Source organism: Crocodylus siamensis, chromosome 4 (assembly GCF_052110815.1).
Source record: "Crocodylus siamensis isolate JL-2025a chromosome 4, ASM5211081v1, whole genome shotgun sequence".
Taxonomy (NCBI): Eukaryota; Metazoa; Chordata; order Crocodylia; family Crocodylidae; genus Crocodylus; species Crocodylus siamensis.
This window is the reverse complement of record NC_143398.1, coordinates 164,193,433-164,209,427: the sequence shown is the minus strand read 5'-3', so window position 1 is coordinate 164,209,427 and position 15,995 is coordinate 164,193,433. Positions and strand designations below refer to the sequence as shown.

At 47.8% G+C, this 15,995-nt stretch overlaps 1 protein-coding gene across 1 annotated transcript in view; it reads left to right on the top strand.

Moving 5' to 3' along the window:
* The first annotated feature begins 364 nt into the window (after window positions 1-364).
* Window positions 365-15,995, top strand: part of MPP4 (MAGUK p55 scaffold protein 4) — a 57,128-nt gene continuing 41,497 nt past the window's right edge. The window contains exons 1-4 of the mRNA XM_090044753.1: window positions 365-413; window positions 1,364-1,365; window positions 1,768-1,887; window positions 9,464-9,541. Coding sequence (XP_089900879.1) covers window positions 371-413; window positions 1,364-1,365; window positions 1,768-1,887; window positions 9,464-9,541 — 243 coding nt within the window. The 5' untranslated portion in view covers window positions 365-370. The remainder of the gene's footprint in view (window positions 414-1,363; window positions 1,366-1,767; window positions 1,888-9,463; window positions 9,542-15,995) is intronic.

The window sequence follows — 15,995 nt, the reverse complement described above, 5'->3', positions numbered from 1 at the left end:
CTTTTAAAGTTAATTGTAGCCTTGGAACATTAGATAACCTTCAGGCTGCACATTGGGAACCAAAGTTTTCTATAATATTCTGTTCTGTTTAAATTTGGGTCAACCCAGAAACATTTAACTTAAAACCAGTTCTAATATTCTGGTTGCTGAGTAATCCAAACTGTAAGTTATGTCCATCTGAAACTGCAAGCATAAATGAAAAAAATACTTAAGTCCAAAAGCTCATTCCTCTTTCTTTATTCAGTTTTCTTTTAAATAAAAAATATCATCAGTAATTCCTGTATGATTGTTCTTTGCTTCCTAGTTTGCTATCTGGGAAATACAGCTAGTCTGAATGCTCCATTCAGAGAAATGGGGAGAATCTCCTAGAATGAAGAAGATGGAGATGCCAGCAGTTGGCAGCCAGGAGAATGGTACTACACCCAGCTTCCTTGCATTGCTTTTCTTATTTTTTTGCTTTTTTTTTTATCAGAGGGAGCACATGCACAATTTATTTTTGTAATTTAACCTTCTCTGCTTTCTCTCCCAATCCTTAAGGCACTAAATAAAACATTTTCATAGATAATGGGAATAAATTCCTTTCTAAGGTGATATGACTTTTTGTATGGGATGTGCTTGCAGATATTAAGTTGGATAGAAAGTGGGAAAGAAAAAATATTTTTCCAATCATTTGATTTTCTGTCTGTTTTAGGACAATTTTCAAGCTTTTTTGGCCACATGCCCATTTACCTGCATAATATAGCTGCTCATACCCCTTACATTTGACATTTCTTTACATGTTCGTCCCTTACTAAAAGTGTTGACTATCAGTGTGTGGAAATGCCATTACTCACCATGCATTGACCAATCAGAAGCTCCACTGTTATTAAAATTTAGGCATATACCGCTTTGCAAAGTACCATGTTCCCCCCAGGGTACATGTACCCCAATTTGAAAAATACTGTTTTAGGATAAGGGAGCCGATCTAACATATTCAAATTGAAAAAAGGAAGATAGGTAAAATCAAATTTACTTAAGCATTTGGACACCTAAAATGCAACTAGTTGCCTGGTAAGGTTTATTAAAGTGCCCAAATGAATTAGATAGCTAATTTCTAATGATTTCCTTCAGAAGTTAAGTACCTTGCCTGGTTAGGAATTTTGGTAAATATAAGTAAGCAAATGGCAGCAGGTCTAGCAGCCTAAATGCCTTTGTAATCAAACCCGTAATACCCAGAATAGTAGAAGATTGCATGTCATAATTTACTGAACAGAGCATCAAAAATTAGAAGTGATCCATTACCACTTGTGGTGGATCAGTAGATTTGATGCACCTGTATGGGACATTCTAATTTGCATACATGTTCCATTATGCCCTACATCAGGGGTGTTAAAGATATGGTCCATGGAGTCTTAGGATCCAACCTGTGGGTCTTGGACCAACCCTGTGTGCCTCATGTCACACATTGACCACAGATCAGCATGTAGAGCCAGTCTGGTGTGTGCTGCATGCAATGCCTATACCAGACTGGCCGTCTGGGGCTGAATCAGGCTAGCCCTGTATAGTAGCCCCACTCACTGGCACCAGCGCACAGGGCCAGTTCACCATAGCCACAGCTGCCATGCACCACAGTTGCCACAATCCTGGACCCACCCATGTCTAGCTCCTATTTGGTGGGAGTGGAAATTTAAGCAAATTATGTTCTTGGACATCTGGGCCAATGCATGAGTTTGGGCAATTTTCTGTTTGTGCTGAACTATATTGCACTTTTCTGTTTGTTGGGTTCAGGTTTCTCTTTTGTTCCAACTAGTGCTACAAGAACTGAATCTCTTCTACAAGCGAGATGTCAATGGAGTTGGAGTGTTATATGACCTGCTTAGATCTCACTGGCTGCAGGCTCTCCTAAAGGTAAAAGCAGTCTTCAGCTACAAAGCCACAGTCTGTGTTAGGAAGCAATAAATCGGTATCTGCCTCGCTGTACTACATGGCATGAAAATCTCCACCTTAGCCTGCTAGCCCTTAGAACTACTGTGGTTAAAGTTTGCCACTTATACCTACTGATGCACAAATTTTTGGCTAGCATCATATCCAGCTGCCTCTGTGGGGCAGAGCTGTACTGCTACCCAGCGTGTCCACAGGTGGTGGATAGTGTAATGACCTTCAGGGAAGTTTAGCTGTGAAATAAGCAAAGGTAACTCTGATGAATAAGCAGTTGCAGACCAAGCAGTGGCAGTACCACCAGGATGTGGTGAAGACAGCAGATGGCAATACTTTCTTTCCAGAAAAGCCACATATTCTTTGATGGCGCTGTGACATGGCAAGTACAGGTTACTGCTATAATAAGCCTGTCCAGCCCCTAGCCATGGGTCTGCAAGTCCTCAATGGCTGTGAAGGTGGATGAAGGCTGCAGTGGGACAAGATCCCCAGTTGTCTCGTTTTGCTTGCCATTGGATCAAGGTCCCGTTCTGTCAAGAGCCATGTGGAAGCTGATGTGCAGAAGCTTCTGTATGATAAAAGAAATCACACACAGGTGTCTTCCATGAAAACAGCTTTTCCATCACATTCCTCAAGCCCTTTGGTGACCAGCTAATGGCAATGGAAGCAGAATTGTGAGGTCTGGAAGCTCCTATTCATGAACTGGTATTAAAGAAGTTACAAGAAGGTCATCTAACACTTGGATTAGACAGGAGTGCAATTTGGCAGCTGTAACTGTGACTGAGCAGCCCTCTTCAGGATCCGCTCTGCTCATCCTACATGGGGAGCAGGCTAGAAAAGATGTCCTAAACATAGCCTGTCTAATACAGTATTCTGTATTTCTTCCTGACTGGATAACCATGTGGGATCACCTGTGGTTGAAATACCAACAAAGATGCACCATCATTTTTGGGACCCAGGATAGCAGAATCCTCATGGACAACCCTAATAATGAATGCCCAGAGCACTGCACTGCAACTGTGGCCTGAGAACTCAGACAGTACAACATCTATGTAGCTGCATTGTGCAAGACCCAGCAAGTGGGTAATGGGCAGCTCAGAGAATATGGAGGCTGTACCTTCTTCTGGAATGAGAATCCTGTCTTCACGAAGTTTCATAGTTTCATAGTTTCATAGTAGCTAGAGTCGGAAGGGACCTAGGTAGATCATCTAGTCCGACCCCCTGCCTTGGCAGGAAAGAGCACCGGGGTCAGATGACCCCGGCAAGGTGCTCATCTAACTTCCTTTTAAAAATCCCCAGGCTAAGAGCCTGCACCACTTCCCCTGGAAGCTGGTTCCAGGCCCTAGCCGCCCTGACTGTGAAGTAGCACCTCCTAATATCTAATCTAAACTTACCCTCCGCCAGCTTGTGACCGTTATTCCTGGTCACTCCTGGCAGCGCACGGGGGAACAGGGACTCCCCCAATACCTGCTGATCCCCCCTGACCAGTTTGTAGCAGGCCACAAGGTCCCCCCTTAACCTTCTCTTGTGGAGGCTAAACAGGTTCAGGTCCCGTAGCCTCTCCTCATAAGGCCTGCCCTGCTGACCCTTGATCATACGAGTGGCCCTCCTCTGAACTCTTTCCATATCGTCCACGTCCCTCTTGAAGTGTGGCGCCCAGAACTGGACGCAGTACTCCAGCTGCGGCCTGACCAGTGCCGCATAGAGGGGGAGGATCACCTCCCTGGACCTTGTCATTCTTCATCTGCTTGATGGCTTTCCTCACCTAGTCAAGGGTTGGAGGGATTCCAAGATCATCTTCTTGATTGAGAAAGTCTTCAAAATGCTCAATCCAAAAAAAAGTTGGTTTTGCCGTTAATAATAAACTCATAAACCAACTCAATGAGTGCCCTACCAGAATTAAAGAGCGCCCCATGACTCTTCATCTTAAACTGTCAGGGAGTCAATATACCATTGTCATCAGTGTGTACGCCCTGATTCTTGATGCTGCCAGTGAAACCAAGAAGGAATTGTATGCTAACCTTGACCAAGTTCTTTCTGACATACCAGAGAGAGAGAAAGGCTTATTCTTCTCAGTGATTTCAGTGCCAGAGTCTGAAGGGACTGTAACCTCTAACTAACTTGAACCATCAGCAAGGAGGCAGTAGGAATGGTCAACTCCAATGGCATCCTCCTCTTGACCAAATGCATGGAACATAGACTCACCATCACTAACACCCTGTTCCACCAGAAAACAGGCACAAGACATCATGGCAATGATCTAAGCTTTGGCACCTGATGGACTATGTCATTGTCCATACCCAGGATCACAAAAATGTCCACATCAGCTGAGCTATGCTGAGTTGATGATTGCTAGACTGATCACTGACTCATTCACTTGGTTATGTCACTCAAACTGGCTCCCAAATGATGGCTGTAGCAGAAGCAATGCTGACCAAAGATCAATGTTGAAGGACCCAAGCAAGCAAAACCTCCTTTAACCAGTACCTCAACAGAAAACCTGGTGAAGTCCAATCAACAACAATGGAAGAATTTCATCAGTGTGTGGTGTGCCCTTAAGGCCACCATCATGAGCACCTGTGAAGAGTGGATTCCCTGCCAGGAGACATCAAGACTGGTTTGATGAGAATAATCAACTCTTGGATCTCCCAGTTGACAGCAAGTGCAAGGTCTTTTGTGTTTGGTAAAACAACAACTCCAGGCAAAATAAATTGAATGTCTAAGAAGCCAAGGCAGAGGTCCAAAGGAGGACCCATGGTATGAAGAACAAATGGTTGGAAGAGAAAAGCTAAGGAGATTCAATATCTCACTGACATCCGCAATGTGTATGGTTTCTTCAGTGCCACCAAAGCCATCTATGGTCTGAGCACTCGGGGACCAACCCCCTTGAGACCTAAGGATGGAGGAGACCTGATCAAGGAAAGGGGAGCTATCAGTGCCCATTGGATGGAGCATTTTGAAGACTTTCTCAATCAAGAAGATGATCTTGGAATCCCTCCAACCCTTGACTAGGTGAGGAAAGCCATCAAGCAGATGAAGAATGACAAGGCATCGAGTGAATGGAATCCTCATGGAAACCTTCAAGCAGAGAGTGTGGAGCTCACCTTACAGCTTCTTCCCTTAATCTAAACCAGGAGTGGGCAAAATATAACCACCAGCTGATTGGATCCATCCTGCAGGCTGGCACCCACCAATTAATTGTATCTGGCCACACCAGCAACCGTCCCTGCTGCACTCTGCCTGGGGTTGAATTCTGCCCACTCCCACCTTGAGCAGCATGTACTGCTCTCCCAGCCTCCCCTGCAGGAGGGCACCAGTCCTGGCCACCAGGTACAGCTTCCAGGCAGAGCTGCTGCTGCTACAGCTGCAGCAGGGAACTGCTGGGCTGCCCTGCCCTGCCCTCCAGTGATGACTCCTGTCCCTGTTGCAGTGCTCCAGGCAGCAGGCAGGGAGGGAAAGCTGCAGCACTGAGGTGAGTGGGGCTTTGCCTGCAGCTCACTTTGTTCCTATTTGTGCATGGCTGGGTGGGAGAATGTGTGGATGGAAGAGGGGCGTGAAGGAGTTTGGCTGCTCAGGAAGCCCTGCCAGGCAGGCTTGGGACAGGTAGGTGAGGTGAGAGCAGCAGCAACAGTAGCAGCCAGCATGGGCTTTGTTCAGCCCCACTGGGCAAGCACAGGACAGGCAGGTGGGGTGGGAGCAGCAGCAGAAGCCAGCGCAGGCTTGGCTGCAGCCCCAACAGACAGGTGTGGGACAGGGACCAAGAGAGCTGGCAGTGCCAGGATTGGCTCCCTGTCCCCCCTTCCTCTCTCCCAGGGGCTTCCCTTGCTGCCTGCTGGTGGCAACTGTTTCTCTGCCTTTGCAGAATGCTGAAAACCAGGCAAGCAGCACTGATCCCCCTCCTCCTCTCCCTACCTGTAGAGGGTCTGAGATCAGCCAAGTCACAAAGTGCAGGGGGAGAAGCCCATCACATGCACACACCCAACCCATCCAGCCCCCAATCATATTCTACACATGTGCCCACACCCCCTCACACACCTCACCATGCCCACACACACCCAACATACCCACACCCCAACCAAACACCCCATCATACCCACACAGACTTATCCCCAGGCATCCCACACATACCCACACACCCACCCCCACTGTACCCACACCTCACACCTCCCCACCATACCCACATACATTGTCCAAACCTCAGCCACACATACACCATACCTCAACATACATTCAAAACTGTTCCACATACTCCACTTCCCAGCCACAAATCCCACCTCCCCACATGCCCCCACATACACTTCACCCCCACCATACCCTCACCCCCACCCTCTACCATACCCACACACATATCCAACACTGTTCCACACCCCATTTCCCCACCATACTCACACCCCCCCCACAGTCCCACATACCCTGCACATGCACATGCGTGCACACACACCCACACCCCTCCTCCATGCCATCACACAATATACAAGTAACCTGCCCTCAGAAGAAGTACTTCCTGGGCAAGGGGAGAGACTTCTGGTGGCAAAAGTCAGAGGTTAGGGGGTGGGACTTCCAGTCACAAAATAGGTGCCCCATCCTCTGGTCACTATCAAGGGGTGGGGGTACCCTTGCAGTCTTCAATGCTTCACCAAAACTCTCTTTTAAGTGACCCTCCAGCCAAAATAATTACCCAGCTCTGATCTAAAGGACCTGGAATGATGAGGAAACCCCAGACAACTTCAGGGGCACCATGACTGTGAGAATCTTTAAGAAAGGAGACAAGTCTGACTGTGGAAACTACAGAGGGATTGCCTCACTGTCCACCACAGGAAATATCATTGCAAGAACCCTTCTGAACTGTCTCCTTCCCCCTGCTGAAGACCTCCTCCCAAAATCTCAGTATGGGTTTAGGGCATCAAGAAGTACAACTGACATGATCTTTGCAGCTTACCAGCTGCAGAAGAAATTCCAGGGACAACATAAGTCTTTATACATGGCCTTCTCTGAGCTCACAAAAGCTTTAGACTCTCTCAGCCAAGAAGTGTTGTGGAAGATCCTTCTGAAGTATGGATACCCACTGAAATTTGTCACCATTCTCTGCCTGCTTAATGATGGTATGTGAGTGGTAGTTCTCAGTAATGGATCTATCAGAGATCCCCTTTAAATTAAAATGGAAATTAGGCAAGGCTGCGTCATTGCTCCAACACTCTTCGCAATATTCCTTGCTATGATGCTATATCTGACCACCAACAAATTTCCAGCCAGAGTGGAGCTCTGGAGAATGCTGAGTTTTTCCTGTGCCTCAGAAGCCATATCTCACAGAAGGCTGACATCAACAAAGAAATCTGACAAAGCCCTAAATGTGCAAGTACAGCTTTTGGATGCCTGAAGAAATAGGCGTTCGAAGATCACAACAACAGATCCAAAGCTAAGCTCATGGTTTATCAAACAGTAATGATCCCTACCTTGCTGTATAGAGCCGAGACATGAACAACATACAGGAGACATCTAAAGTTGTTGGAGAGGTATCATCAATGCAGCTTGTGGAAGATCCTCCAAATCCAGTGGGAAGACAGACGCACCAATGTTGGCATTGTCCTGCAAGCAAACACCATGAATATTGTGGTGGTGATTATCTGCCATCAGCTTTGTTGGGCCAGCCATGTCATCCAGATGTCTGACTCCAGACTCCTGAAGCAAGTTTTATTCTCCCAGCTAAGCCAAGGTGTATGTTCAAAAGGAAGGCAGAGAAAGTGCTTCAGGGACATCTACAAGGCCAACTTAAAAAAATGCAACATCAATGGATCATGGGAGACTATCACCCAGGACTCCCCCCAAATGGAGGAAGACTGTATTGCAGGGATCTCAGTACTTTATGACAATAGAAGTTGAAAAAGGAGGAACAGCAGAAACGGCGTGTCCCAGTCCAAATGAAGAATCCAGCACTACCCACATGAAAATATATGTTGGAGCTTCAGTACAGTTTGTCAATCCCAGATGGGCCTCATCAGCCATGTCTGGACATAGAGATAAGACCATCATAGAAGACAATCATCCTCGATTGTGAGAGATTGCTAAAGAAGCTCTAGCTGCCTTGGGTGCCCCAGCCTGAACGACCACCTTGGCTGAAGGATGACCTTTGGCACAGGTCTAGAGCAGGGTGTAAATTCATGATTTGGTGAAGAAAGGCTATTAGACTTTGAAGTGGGGGGACCTGGTGCATCTTTTTCATTGCCCAGATTGTCTGAAATGTTGACATGTAAATTCTAGCATATGTAGATGTTTGGTATTAGGAGTAGAGAGAACATGTGGCTGGCAATCAGGACTGCTATTTTCTCAGTCACTAACCCTCTATATGTCCTTGAACAAATGAATTAATCACTTTTAATCCCAATTTTGGCCTTTTTAAATATAGGAATAATGTTTTGTCTTGTAAAGAAGACCTTAAGTAAAAGTGCTCGGTGTGTGAAATGTTTGGACTGCGTTGATCTGATTCATAGTTGGGATAGTGTGTTAGCATAAAACATGAAATGGGATGAAATTTTCCTGCTAGACACAGTAGTTAAATTAAGACTTAAAAAAATCCTGTAAATAGAGAAAATAAATAATAATAATAAAAGATTCTAATGAATTAAAATTTCTTTGAGGTCTTAAATTTGGAGATTTGACCTTAATTTAGCTTTGCTACTGATATTGGTTTATACTTTAAGGAAAAGAAGAAACAGAATTTCTGGGAATGCTCTGTTGGTTTAGACCTTCGATATGTCACTTCAAGGGGGATGTAGATAACCTAGAAAGGGTTCAGAGGAGGGCCACCCATCTGGTTAAAGGCCTACAGGAGAAACTCTGAGGATTGATTAAGGGACTTGAATCTCTTCAGCTTCCGCAAGAGAAGGCTGAGAGGTGATCTTGTGGTCGTCTACAAATTCAACAGAGGACACGACAGGAAATAGAGGATACAATGTTTACCAGAGCATCCACTGAGGTAACTAGAAGCAATGGCCACAAACTGAAGGAGAGCAAATTTAAATTGGACATCAGGAAAAAAATTCTTTGCAGTGAGGGTTGCCAGAATATGGAATGTGCTTCCAAGGGAGGTGGTGCTGTCCTCTTCCTTGAAGGTATTTAAGAGAAGATTGGACAAACACCTGGCTGGGGTCATCTGACCCCAGCACCCTTTCCTGCCCAAGGCAGGAGGTCAGACTCAATGATCTCATAGGTCCCCTCCGACCCTAAAATCCTATGAATCTGTGTCTAGTATGAGTTCTATCTGACCGTGAGCTGTTCCAGATACTTTATACTGAGGTGGAAAATCCCTGTGCGTCTGGCTATTTGAGTAGTACTGTATAGTATCAGGGACTACAGGTGTGGCCCCAACTGTTTGATCTGTTTGTATAGGCCCTGAGGGGAGTGATAGATCAAGTGATTTTTTTTATTTTGGTTAGTCTTGGGAAGACTTAGTGTGGCACACCTGAGTGTACACTTAATTTGAATATATTACCATGATTGTTCGCCCATTTGAGTAACTTTTTATTATTTACATTTTATCATTTCACCTTAGGTTTATGAATGCCTCCATTATTATATCAGAAAGAAACCAGTTCCAGTCATACCCCAGGCCCGGGTACTGTCTTATGAGGTAAGATAGCATGTGTGTGTGTAGATTTATTGCTCGGTACAAGACAGCCTGTGCTGCTGAGCCCCCATGGCCCAGGGGCATAACAGGCTGTGTGGGGCTGTGCAGGACCCCACAGGAGTGGTGGTGGTGCCGTGGGAGGGTGGAGGAATGCCCCATATGCAGTGTGAGAAGCGGCAACTGGGGCCGCTCAATTAACTGGCATATTTTGTTACCTGGCATCCCCCATTCCTGGGAACAGACATAGTCCCTTTGTTTACCAAATTCAAATCTATTCGCTTATACGCAAATAAACTGTGTTTATTTGTTGAGCTCCAGGTGAGGATTCAAGTATACATTGCAAATGTTAATGATCTCTTATTTGAAATGTAGGTACTTATCTTTATTTTACAGATAGGGATTTAGAAAAACATAAAAAATGTGGCTTCCTCAGGATCATGTATCTGTGGCTATAGTCATACAATTTAACCATTATACCTTCTCTTTTCCCTAAGTGGCAGTCTGTCTTGTCATTAAAGTTACCATATAGGAGTTTGACATAAAATTATTAATTTTGTAAGAGAGGATGACTGTAACCATATCAGGATGGTTAATGGCTCATGCTATACAGTGGCACTATGAAGTTAGTGAAACCTAGGCTAAACACCAGACATTTGGGCAGGTCAGGGGGAAGTTAATAGTTTTGTAGTTGTTAGTTCAATTGAGTTAAAAATGGCCACCCAATCTAAGGTAAGTCAGGATAAGGGGAGGAGTTGGGTGGGAGTAGGGTTTGGACAGATCAGGGGATCAAGCAGGTTTGGGGGCCTGCAAGGGATCCAGGGGGTAGAGTCCATAGGAAGGACCAGGGTTTTCTGGGCGGGAGAGGGGGGCTAGCCACAACCGTAGGGGAGACTGGTGAGGCAGGTGGCATCTGGGAAGGTTTGGTGAAATATGGGGGACTTGCAGACTGTGGGTGGGAGCTTGGGAGGAAGAGGGGACTCTCTTTCCTACTCCCAGGACCAGGGGCTAATTTTAGCTGCCTGACCCCCACCCTTTGGTAAATCTGTTTTCCCATCCCTCCCCTCAGTGGGACTTGCTTCCTTAGCTCCTGGAATCTGGAAATGCTGATAAAACTGGCACTGGGAGCAGTTGGTAGGTGGGTGGTGTGAGGAGGTGGGGGGCTTAAAATGGCCCAGTGCCAAGAGGGAAGGTAGCAAAAGAGTAGCCCTGGAGCTGGGGCCAGAAGCTGAGCTTTGTCTAAAAATGGCCAACCCTATCTAAGTTAGATCACCTTAGAGGCAGGTTTAACTTGGATCAGGTCAGCCATTTTTAGACCAATCCAACCTTCCTGGAACTTCTGTACTGTTCGTGCTTAGATGGACCTAACTAATAGGGTTGTGTGAATAGGGAAGTATTGGATTTGGATTCAGCCAGTTTGGAGGACAGTGATTTTATCTGGATATTTGGGTCACTGTCCCGAATCAATTCGGCTGAATCGGCTTTGGAAGATTCTGCATCAATTTGGAGAGATTTGACCATAGACTATAATGGAGAATCACAGAAATACCTATAACTTTGTCCTTTTCTGGCTGATTCAGATAACAATTGCAGAGATGGTAGCCCCTTGAGGGCATGAAGCCTGCCAAGTTTCAAGGAGATAGGTGTAGAGGTTTCTGGGAAACTGCAGATCAAGCTGCTGACAAGCAAAACTTGTCACATGTGTGAAGTTCATAGGCCTGGCTGTGAAAAGTGGTTTGTAAATTCAAACAATCACTGAACCTCACTAACCTCATCACTAGAAGCCAACTTCCTACAGTTCAAAACACAAAACCTGCCAACATATCTCCAGTACCCCCACAAACTGTGCCAGAATCTATTGGAGACGAGAATACCCAAGTACCTGTGGAGGCACATTTCTCATAAAAAACTCTGTCTCTAGTCACTCAGGCCTGATCCTCAACAGGAATTTACAAACCACTTTTCACAGCTGGGCCTATGAACTTCACTTCATCAACCTCCTAGATACAGAAACTCATGGACTCAATATAGACACTGGTTTTATGACACAGTACAATCTACTGGATATCTGTCTGCCCAGTCCCTCTCTACTGTTTACCTGTGCTGCTACATCCCCCCACTCCACACCCCAACCTGTCCCTCACCCCCTGACACCTCCATTTCCTTTTTCACTGATTGGCTTTCTTGCTTACATTGCATGCCAGCCTCTGGCTTCTTTACTATTCCTTCCATCCAGGAAGAGTACACATGCCAACTGCAGGTGCTTCTTCAGCCTGACAAATGGTTTTTCAACCTGAAAGCTGGCATCCCAGGCAGCTAAGCTGAACTCACTGGAGCCTCACAACCAGCAAGCCTTAGGCCTGTCAAAGCCGTGATGGGTCTGGGCTTTCCCCAGCCAGGACTGTGTGTATGCCTGTGGAGGCTGGAGGTTATGGTGCCTCCTACCTGCCTTTCACCAGTGGGATCCTTGGTCCTGGCATTTCCTGGGTCTGCCGCACTGCCAGCAGTCCCACCAGGCCACCCAACCCTGGCAGAATGCAGTTTTAGTGGTCATGCCCAGGACCTAGGGTCTCTTTCCCCATATCCCCAGCCCATACCTCCAAGTTTGTCCTGGCATGGAAGCTTAGCAGGGACATGGTCTTCCCCTGCTGGCTGGTGATGCAGGGAGTGCCACCTCCAGCTCAGAAAGCAGGGCATTAAGTGGTTTAAAAATAAAAACAGAAATAGGTGTGGATGGAATGAGGAGGGTGGCACTCACTCTGTCTGCAGGTGGAGCTTGGGGAGGTTCACCTTCAGGAACACCAGCTGCTCCACCAAACCATGATCCAAGGAGGTGCGGTGGGGTGTCACAACATCCCCAGCAATGCTGAACACCCTCTCTTGGTCCACTGGTCAGTGGACAGGACAGGTGTTCCCAGGCAACCATGGACAGACCCTGCCACAAGTTGCCCAATAGGCTGAGGGGTCACAGTCCAGCAGCTCCACATCCTAAGCAAGTTAGGTAGCCACCGAAGCCTTGGCATTACCTGCCTGAGGCTGGGGTCTGGTGCATCTGGATCGTAACATTGAAGCCATGCCCTTGGCTCACATTGGCAGCAGGTAGCATGCAGGAGACTGGCTGGTGCTGGGAGTGCTGGCATGGGAAAGTGGATCCCCCTTTTCCACATCCCCTTGCCTCTGCCCTTCTGCCTCCCTGACTGTATTCACCTGCACCTCTGTCCAGTGACTGAGGGTTTTGGTGCTACCAGTGCACATGCTCCCCTTCACCCTTGGGTCACACATGGCGTGGCAGGCCAGTAGGGGGCCCTCCTGCATTGAGCCACCTGCTTCACTGCGCCGAACCACCCTCCAGGCTCTGAGTGCCTCCCTGGGGGTTACTCACGTCCAGCTGACCCCCTTCCTGGAGCACACCTGCAAAGCTAGGAGTAATGCCGCCACCATCCAGGGTCTGGATTGATCTTGGCCCTGTGTCCCCTGGGAAACACAGACCTAGTAGTCCTTGAGGGTACTTGACCCACTGCAAGAACTTGGGGTACTTCCCTCAGTCTGAAGTACAAATTGTGGTCTCCCTTAGTCAGTCAAACCAAGGGGACCCCGAGGCATAATCTAGGCCCTCTCCCAATAAGTCTCCCATGCTAGGTACAAAGGAGAACTTTATTGGTTACAAGGAGTAGGTTTGGAATACAGTACAGGGTAGAGCAATATCAGAGAAATCCCTTAGAGCAAACAGTGTCATGGTAACCTTTGTTTACACATCTGTGTTACTGACAGCTATATATCTAGTTAGATCTCAAGTAGCTTACTCACAAATATCATCCTGAGGCAGGTAGAGATTTCCTCTGGAGGCAAGCAGTTCATTGACCATGAGTTTCAAGACAGAGAGTGAGTTTCAGATGGTCCAGCTTCTCTGAGACTTCTCATCATAGCTGCTGTCCCACCTCCTGGGCAGTCCTTAACTTATATAGACCTTATGACCTCATTTACCTGATCCAGTGAAGGCCAGCAGCTGTTGGCTGCCAGCCCAGCAATTTGAAATGCAACACGGGTTGTCAGGTAGACTGGCAGGATTTCAAGCCCTCTCTCAGTCATGATGACATTACTTAGAATAATAGGGAGTTTAAGCCCCCACCCAGGTGTGTGAAGCCAGTCACACAAGGCAGAGGAAGCAGGTTTCCCCCTCCCTCAGGAATGTATCCAGCTCAGGGTTACCTGAAGCTGATGGAGCCAGGGGTTTCTTCCCTCTGCAGTGACCATGGTAACCAAATTGTCAGATTCGTCCCCCACACAGAGATGGCATTCTGCCACACATGTCCCCCAACATGTGGACCATACTGGACTGTAATGGATCCAGTAGTTTCCTGATGCCTTCCTTCAGTCACCTCACCAGTGCCTGCACATTTGGGGACAGCGGCTTGCCCTAGCCAGGAACATTGATCTCATAGAACTTCTCCATTTGGTTCTCAAGTTCCCTCACTACAGGGATCACCTGGCTAACGAGGGCATCGCCAGTGCTGAGGGTCTCAGTGGAGGGCTTGAGGAAGGGCTTTAGGAAGGGCTTGAGGACCACTAAGATCTGGGAGATAGTATCCCACTCAGCTGTGTTAAGGGGGCTGCTGATCCCAATCTCCTCGAGGAAGGCCATCTCATGGATAGCCTTCTGTTGCTCCACCAGCCTCCTGAGCATCAGGTATGTGGAGTTCCACTGAGTCTCCACATCCTGCATGATTTTGTGTTGCAGGATGCTCAGCTCTGCCTGTTTCTCCCAGAACATCTTGCCCCCCTTGATGCTGTGGTGGAAGTAGCCTGCCACTTTCCTGCACTTTGAAATCAGCTGGGAGGTAGTAACGGCGCCATCACCAGCAGCCCTGTCGTCCTCCGAGGTGTCCCTGACTGAGATGCAGCTTATGTGCCACACAGCGGATGCCAACAAAGTTGACATCACGGACCACCTTGACCATATTGGTCCCATTGTCAGTGACCATGAACCTGCAGGTGAGCTCACCCTGCCTGACAAGCCACCCCTGCACCATGTGGTTCAAGGCCACCATGATCTCCCTTGCCATGTGGGACTCATCCATCACCTCAGCTTGAAGGAGAGTCCACTGACAGCCTGACTGATCACACCAGTGCCTTGTAGGGGACAGGTAGGCATGATCTCTACCCCAGCTGCTCCAGATGTTGGAGGTGAAGTGCAAGGCTACCTGCAGCCCTGCCTTAAGCAGCTCTTCCCTCAAGTACTCCCTGCATGCCTCATACAGGGAGGGCACCATCATCCTGCTAAAGGTGGTGCATGCGGGTACTTGGTAGGATGGGGCCATGAGTTCCATGAGCCACCTGAACCCTGGCTGCTCAAGTAAGGAGAAGGGCTGGCCATCCAGAGCAAGCATCTTCCCAGTGCTCTGGGTGACCTTGCTCATCTTTGGAATGCGTCCCCCTTTGTCTGTGGCTTTCCCCCACTGCTCCAGGGTGGCCTGCCTCTGCTTCATGGGGACGGGGGCTTTGGAGCAAAAGGGGGACTTTCCTTTGGGCACATTCCCACTGGTGCCAGGCTTAGGAGGAAGAAGGGCAAGGGGGTGCTGTTTCCTCAGGTGCAGCAGCGTCACTGTGGTGGTGAAGTGTTTCACTTCCTTGCCCTGACTGATCTGCCTTTGGCAGTGCTGGCAGATAGCATATCTGGGATCATCAGCCACCTCAGAATGATCCCACACTACACTACCCTCCCGCTTCTGGGTTGAGGGTGGGGATCCTGCCTTATCCCCATCCTGAACAGGCAGAGCCACAACAGCAGGGGAAGCTGAGCCACCTGCCCCCATAACCTCCTCCGAGGTGCCTTATTGAGAAGGAGACCTGGCTCTAGGGAAACTTCAAGACATGTGGAACACAAACTCAGATTCTCCCTTGGTCCCCACAATTTCTTTAGTTAGGGCATTCAGGTTCCCTGGTTCTAGATCCAGCTCCTCTTCTGGCAGTGGGAGTCTCACACTGGGAGATGAAATTGGGGTGGAGAAGACTGTCATTCTGCTGTTGGTGGCTATTTCTGGTGTTAGGGGAGGTGGTGCAGGTGCAGGGACAGGTATTGCTCCCACCTCCTTGCTCCCACTGGCAGCAGAAGACTCATAGCTGCCAGGAAAGAAGATGCATTCGTTCGGGGGGGGGCGGACTTGTAGCTCTCTCTCTCCCCCTACCCCCTCTCCCTCCTCTGCCAGAAGACCTGGCATCTGCCTTTCCAGCATGCTTCATATTAATCTTTCCTGTGCTGGAAAATGTGTCTGTGTGTGTAACTAACTAACAATATCTCCTCTTCTTCTCTGATGTATGACGTTGTGATTACTTCTGGGGTTGTGTTTAATAATCTCTATCAGACTTATTCAGTATTGTTTTGGTTTAATAATCTCTATCTGATAGGGGTGTGTAGAACAGGCCCTATTTGATTCAGATTCAGCTTGCACTGGGGACAGTA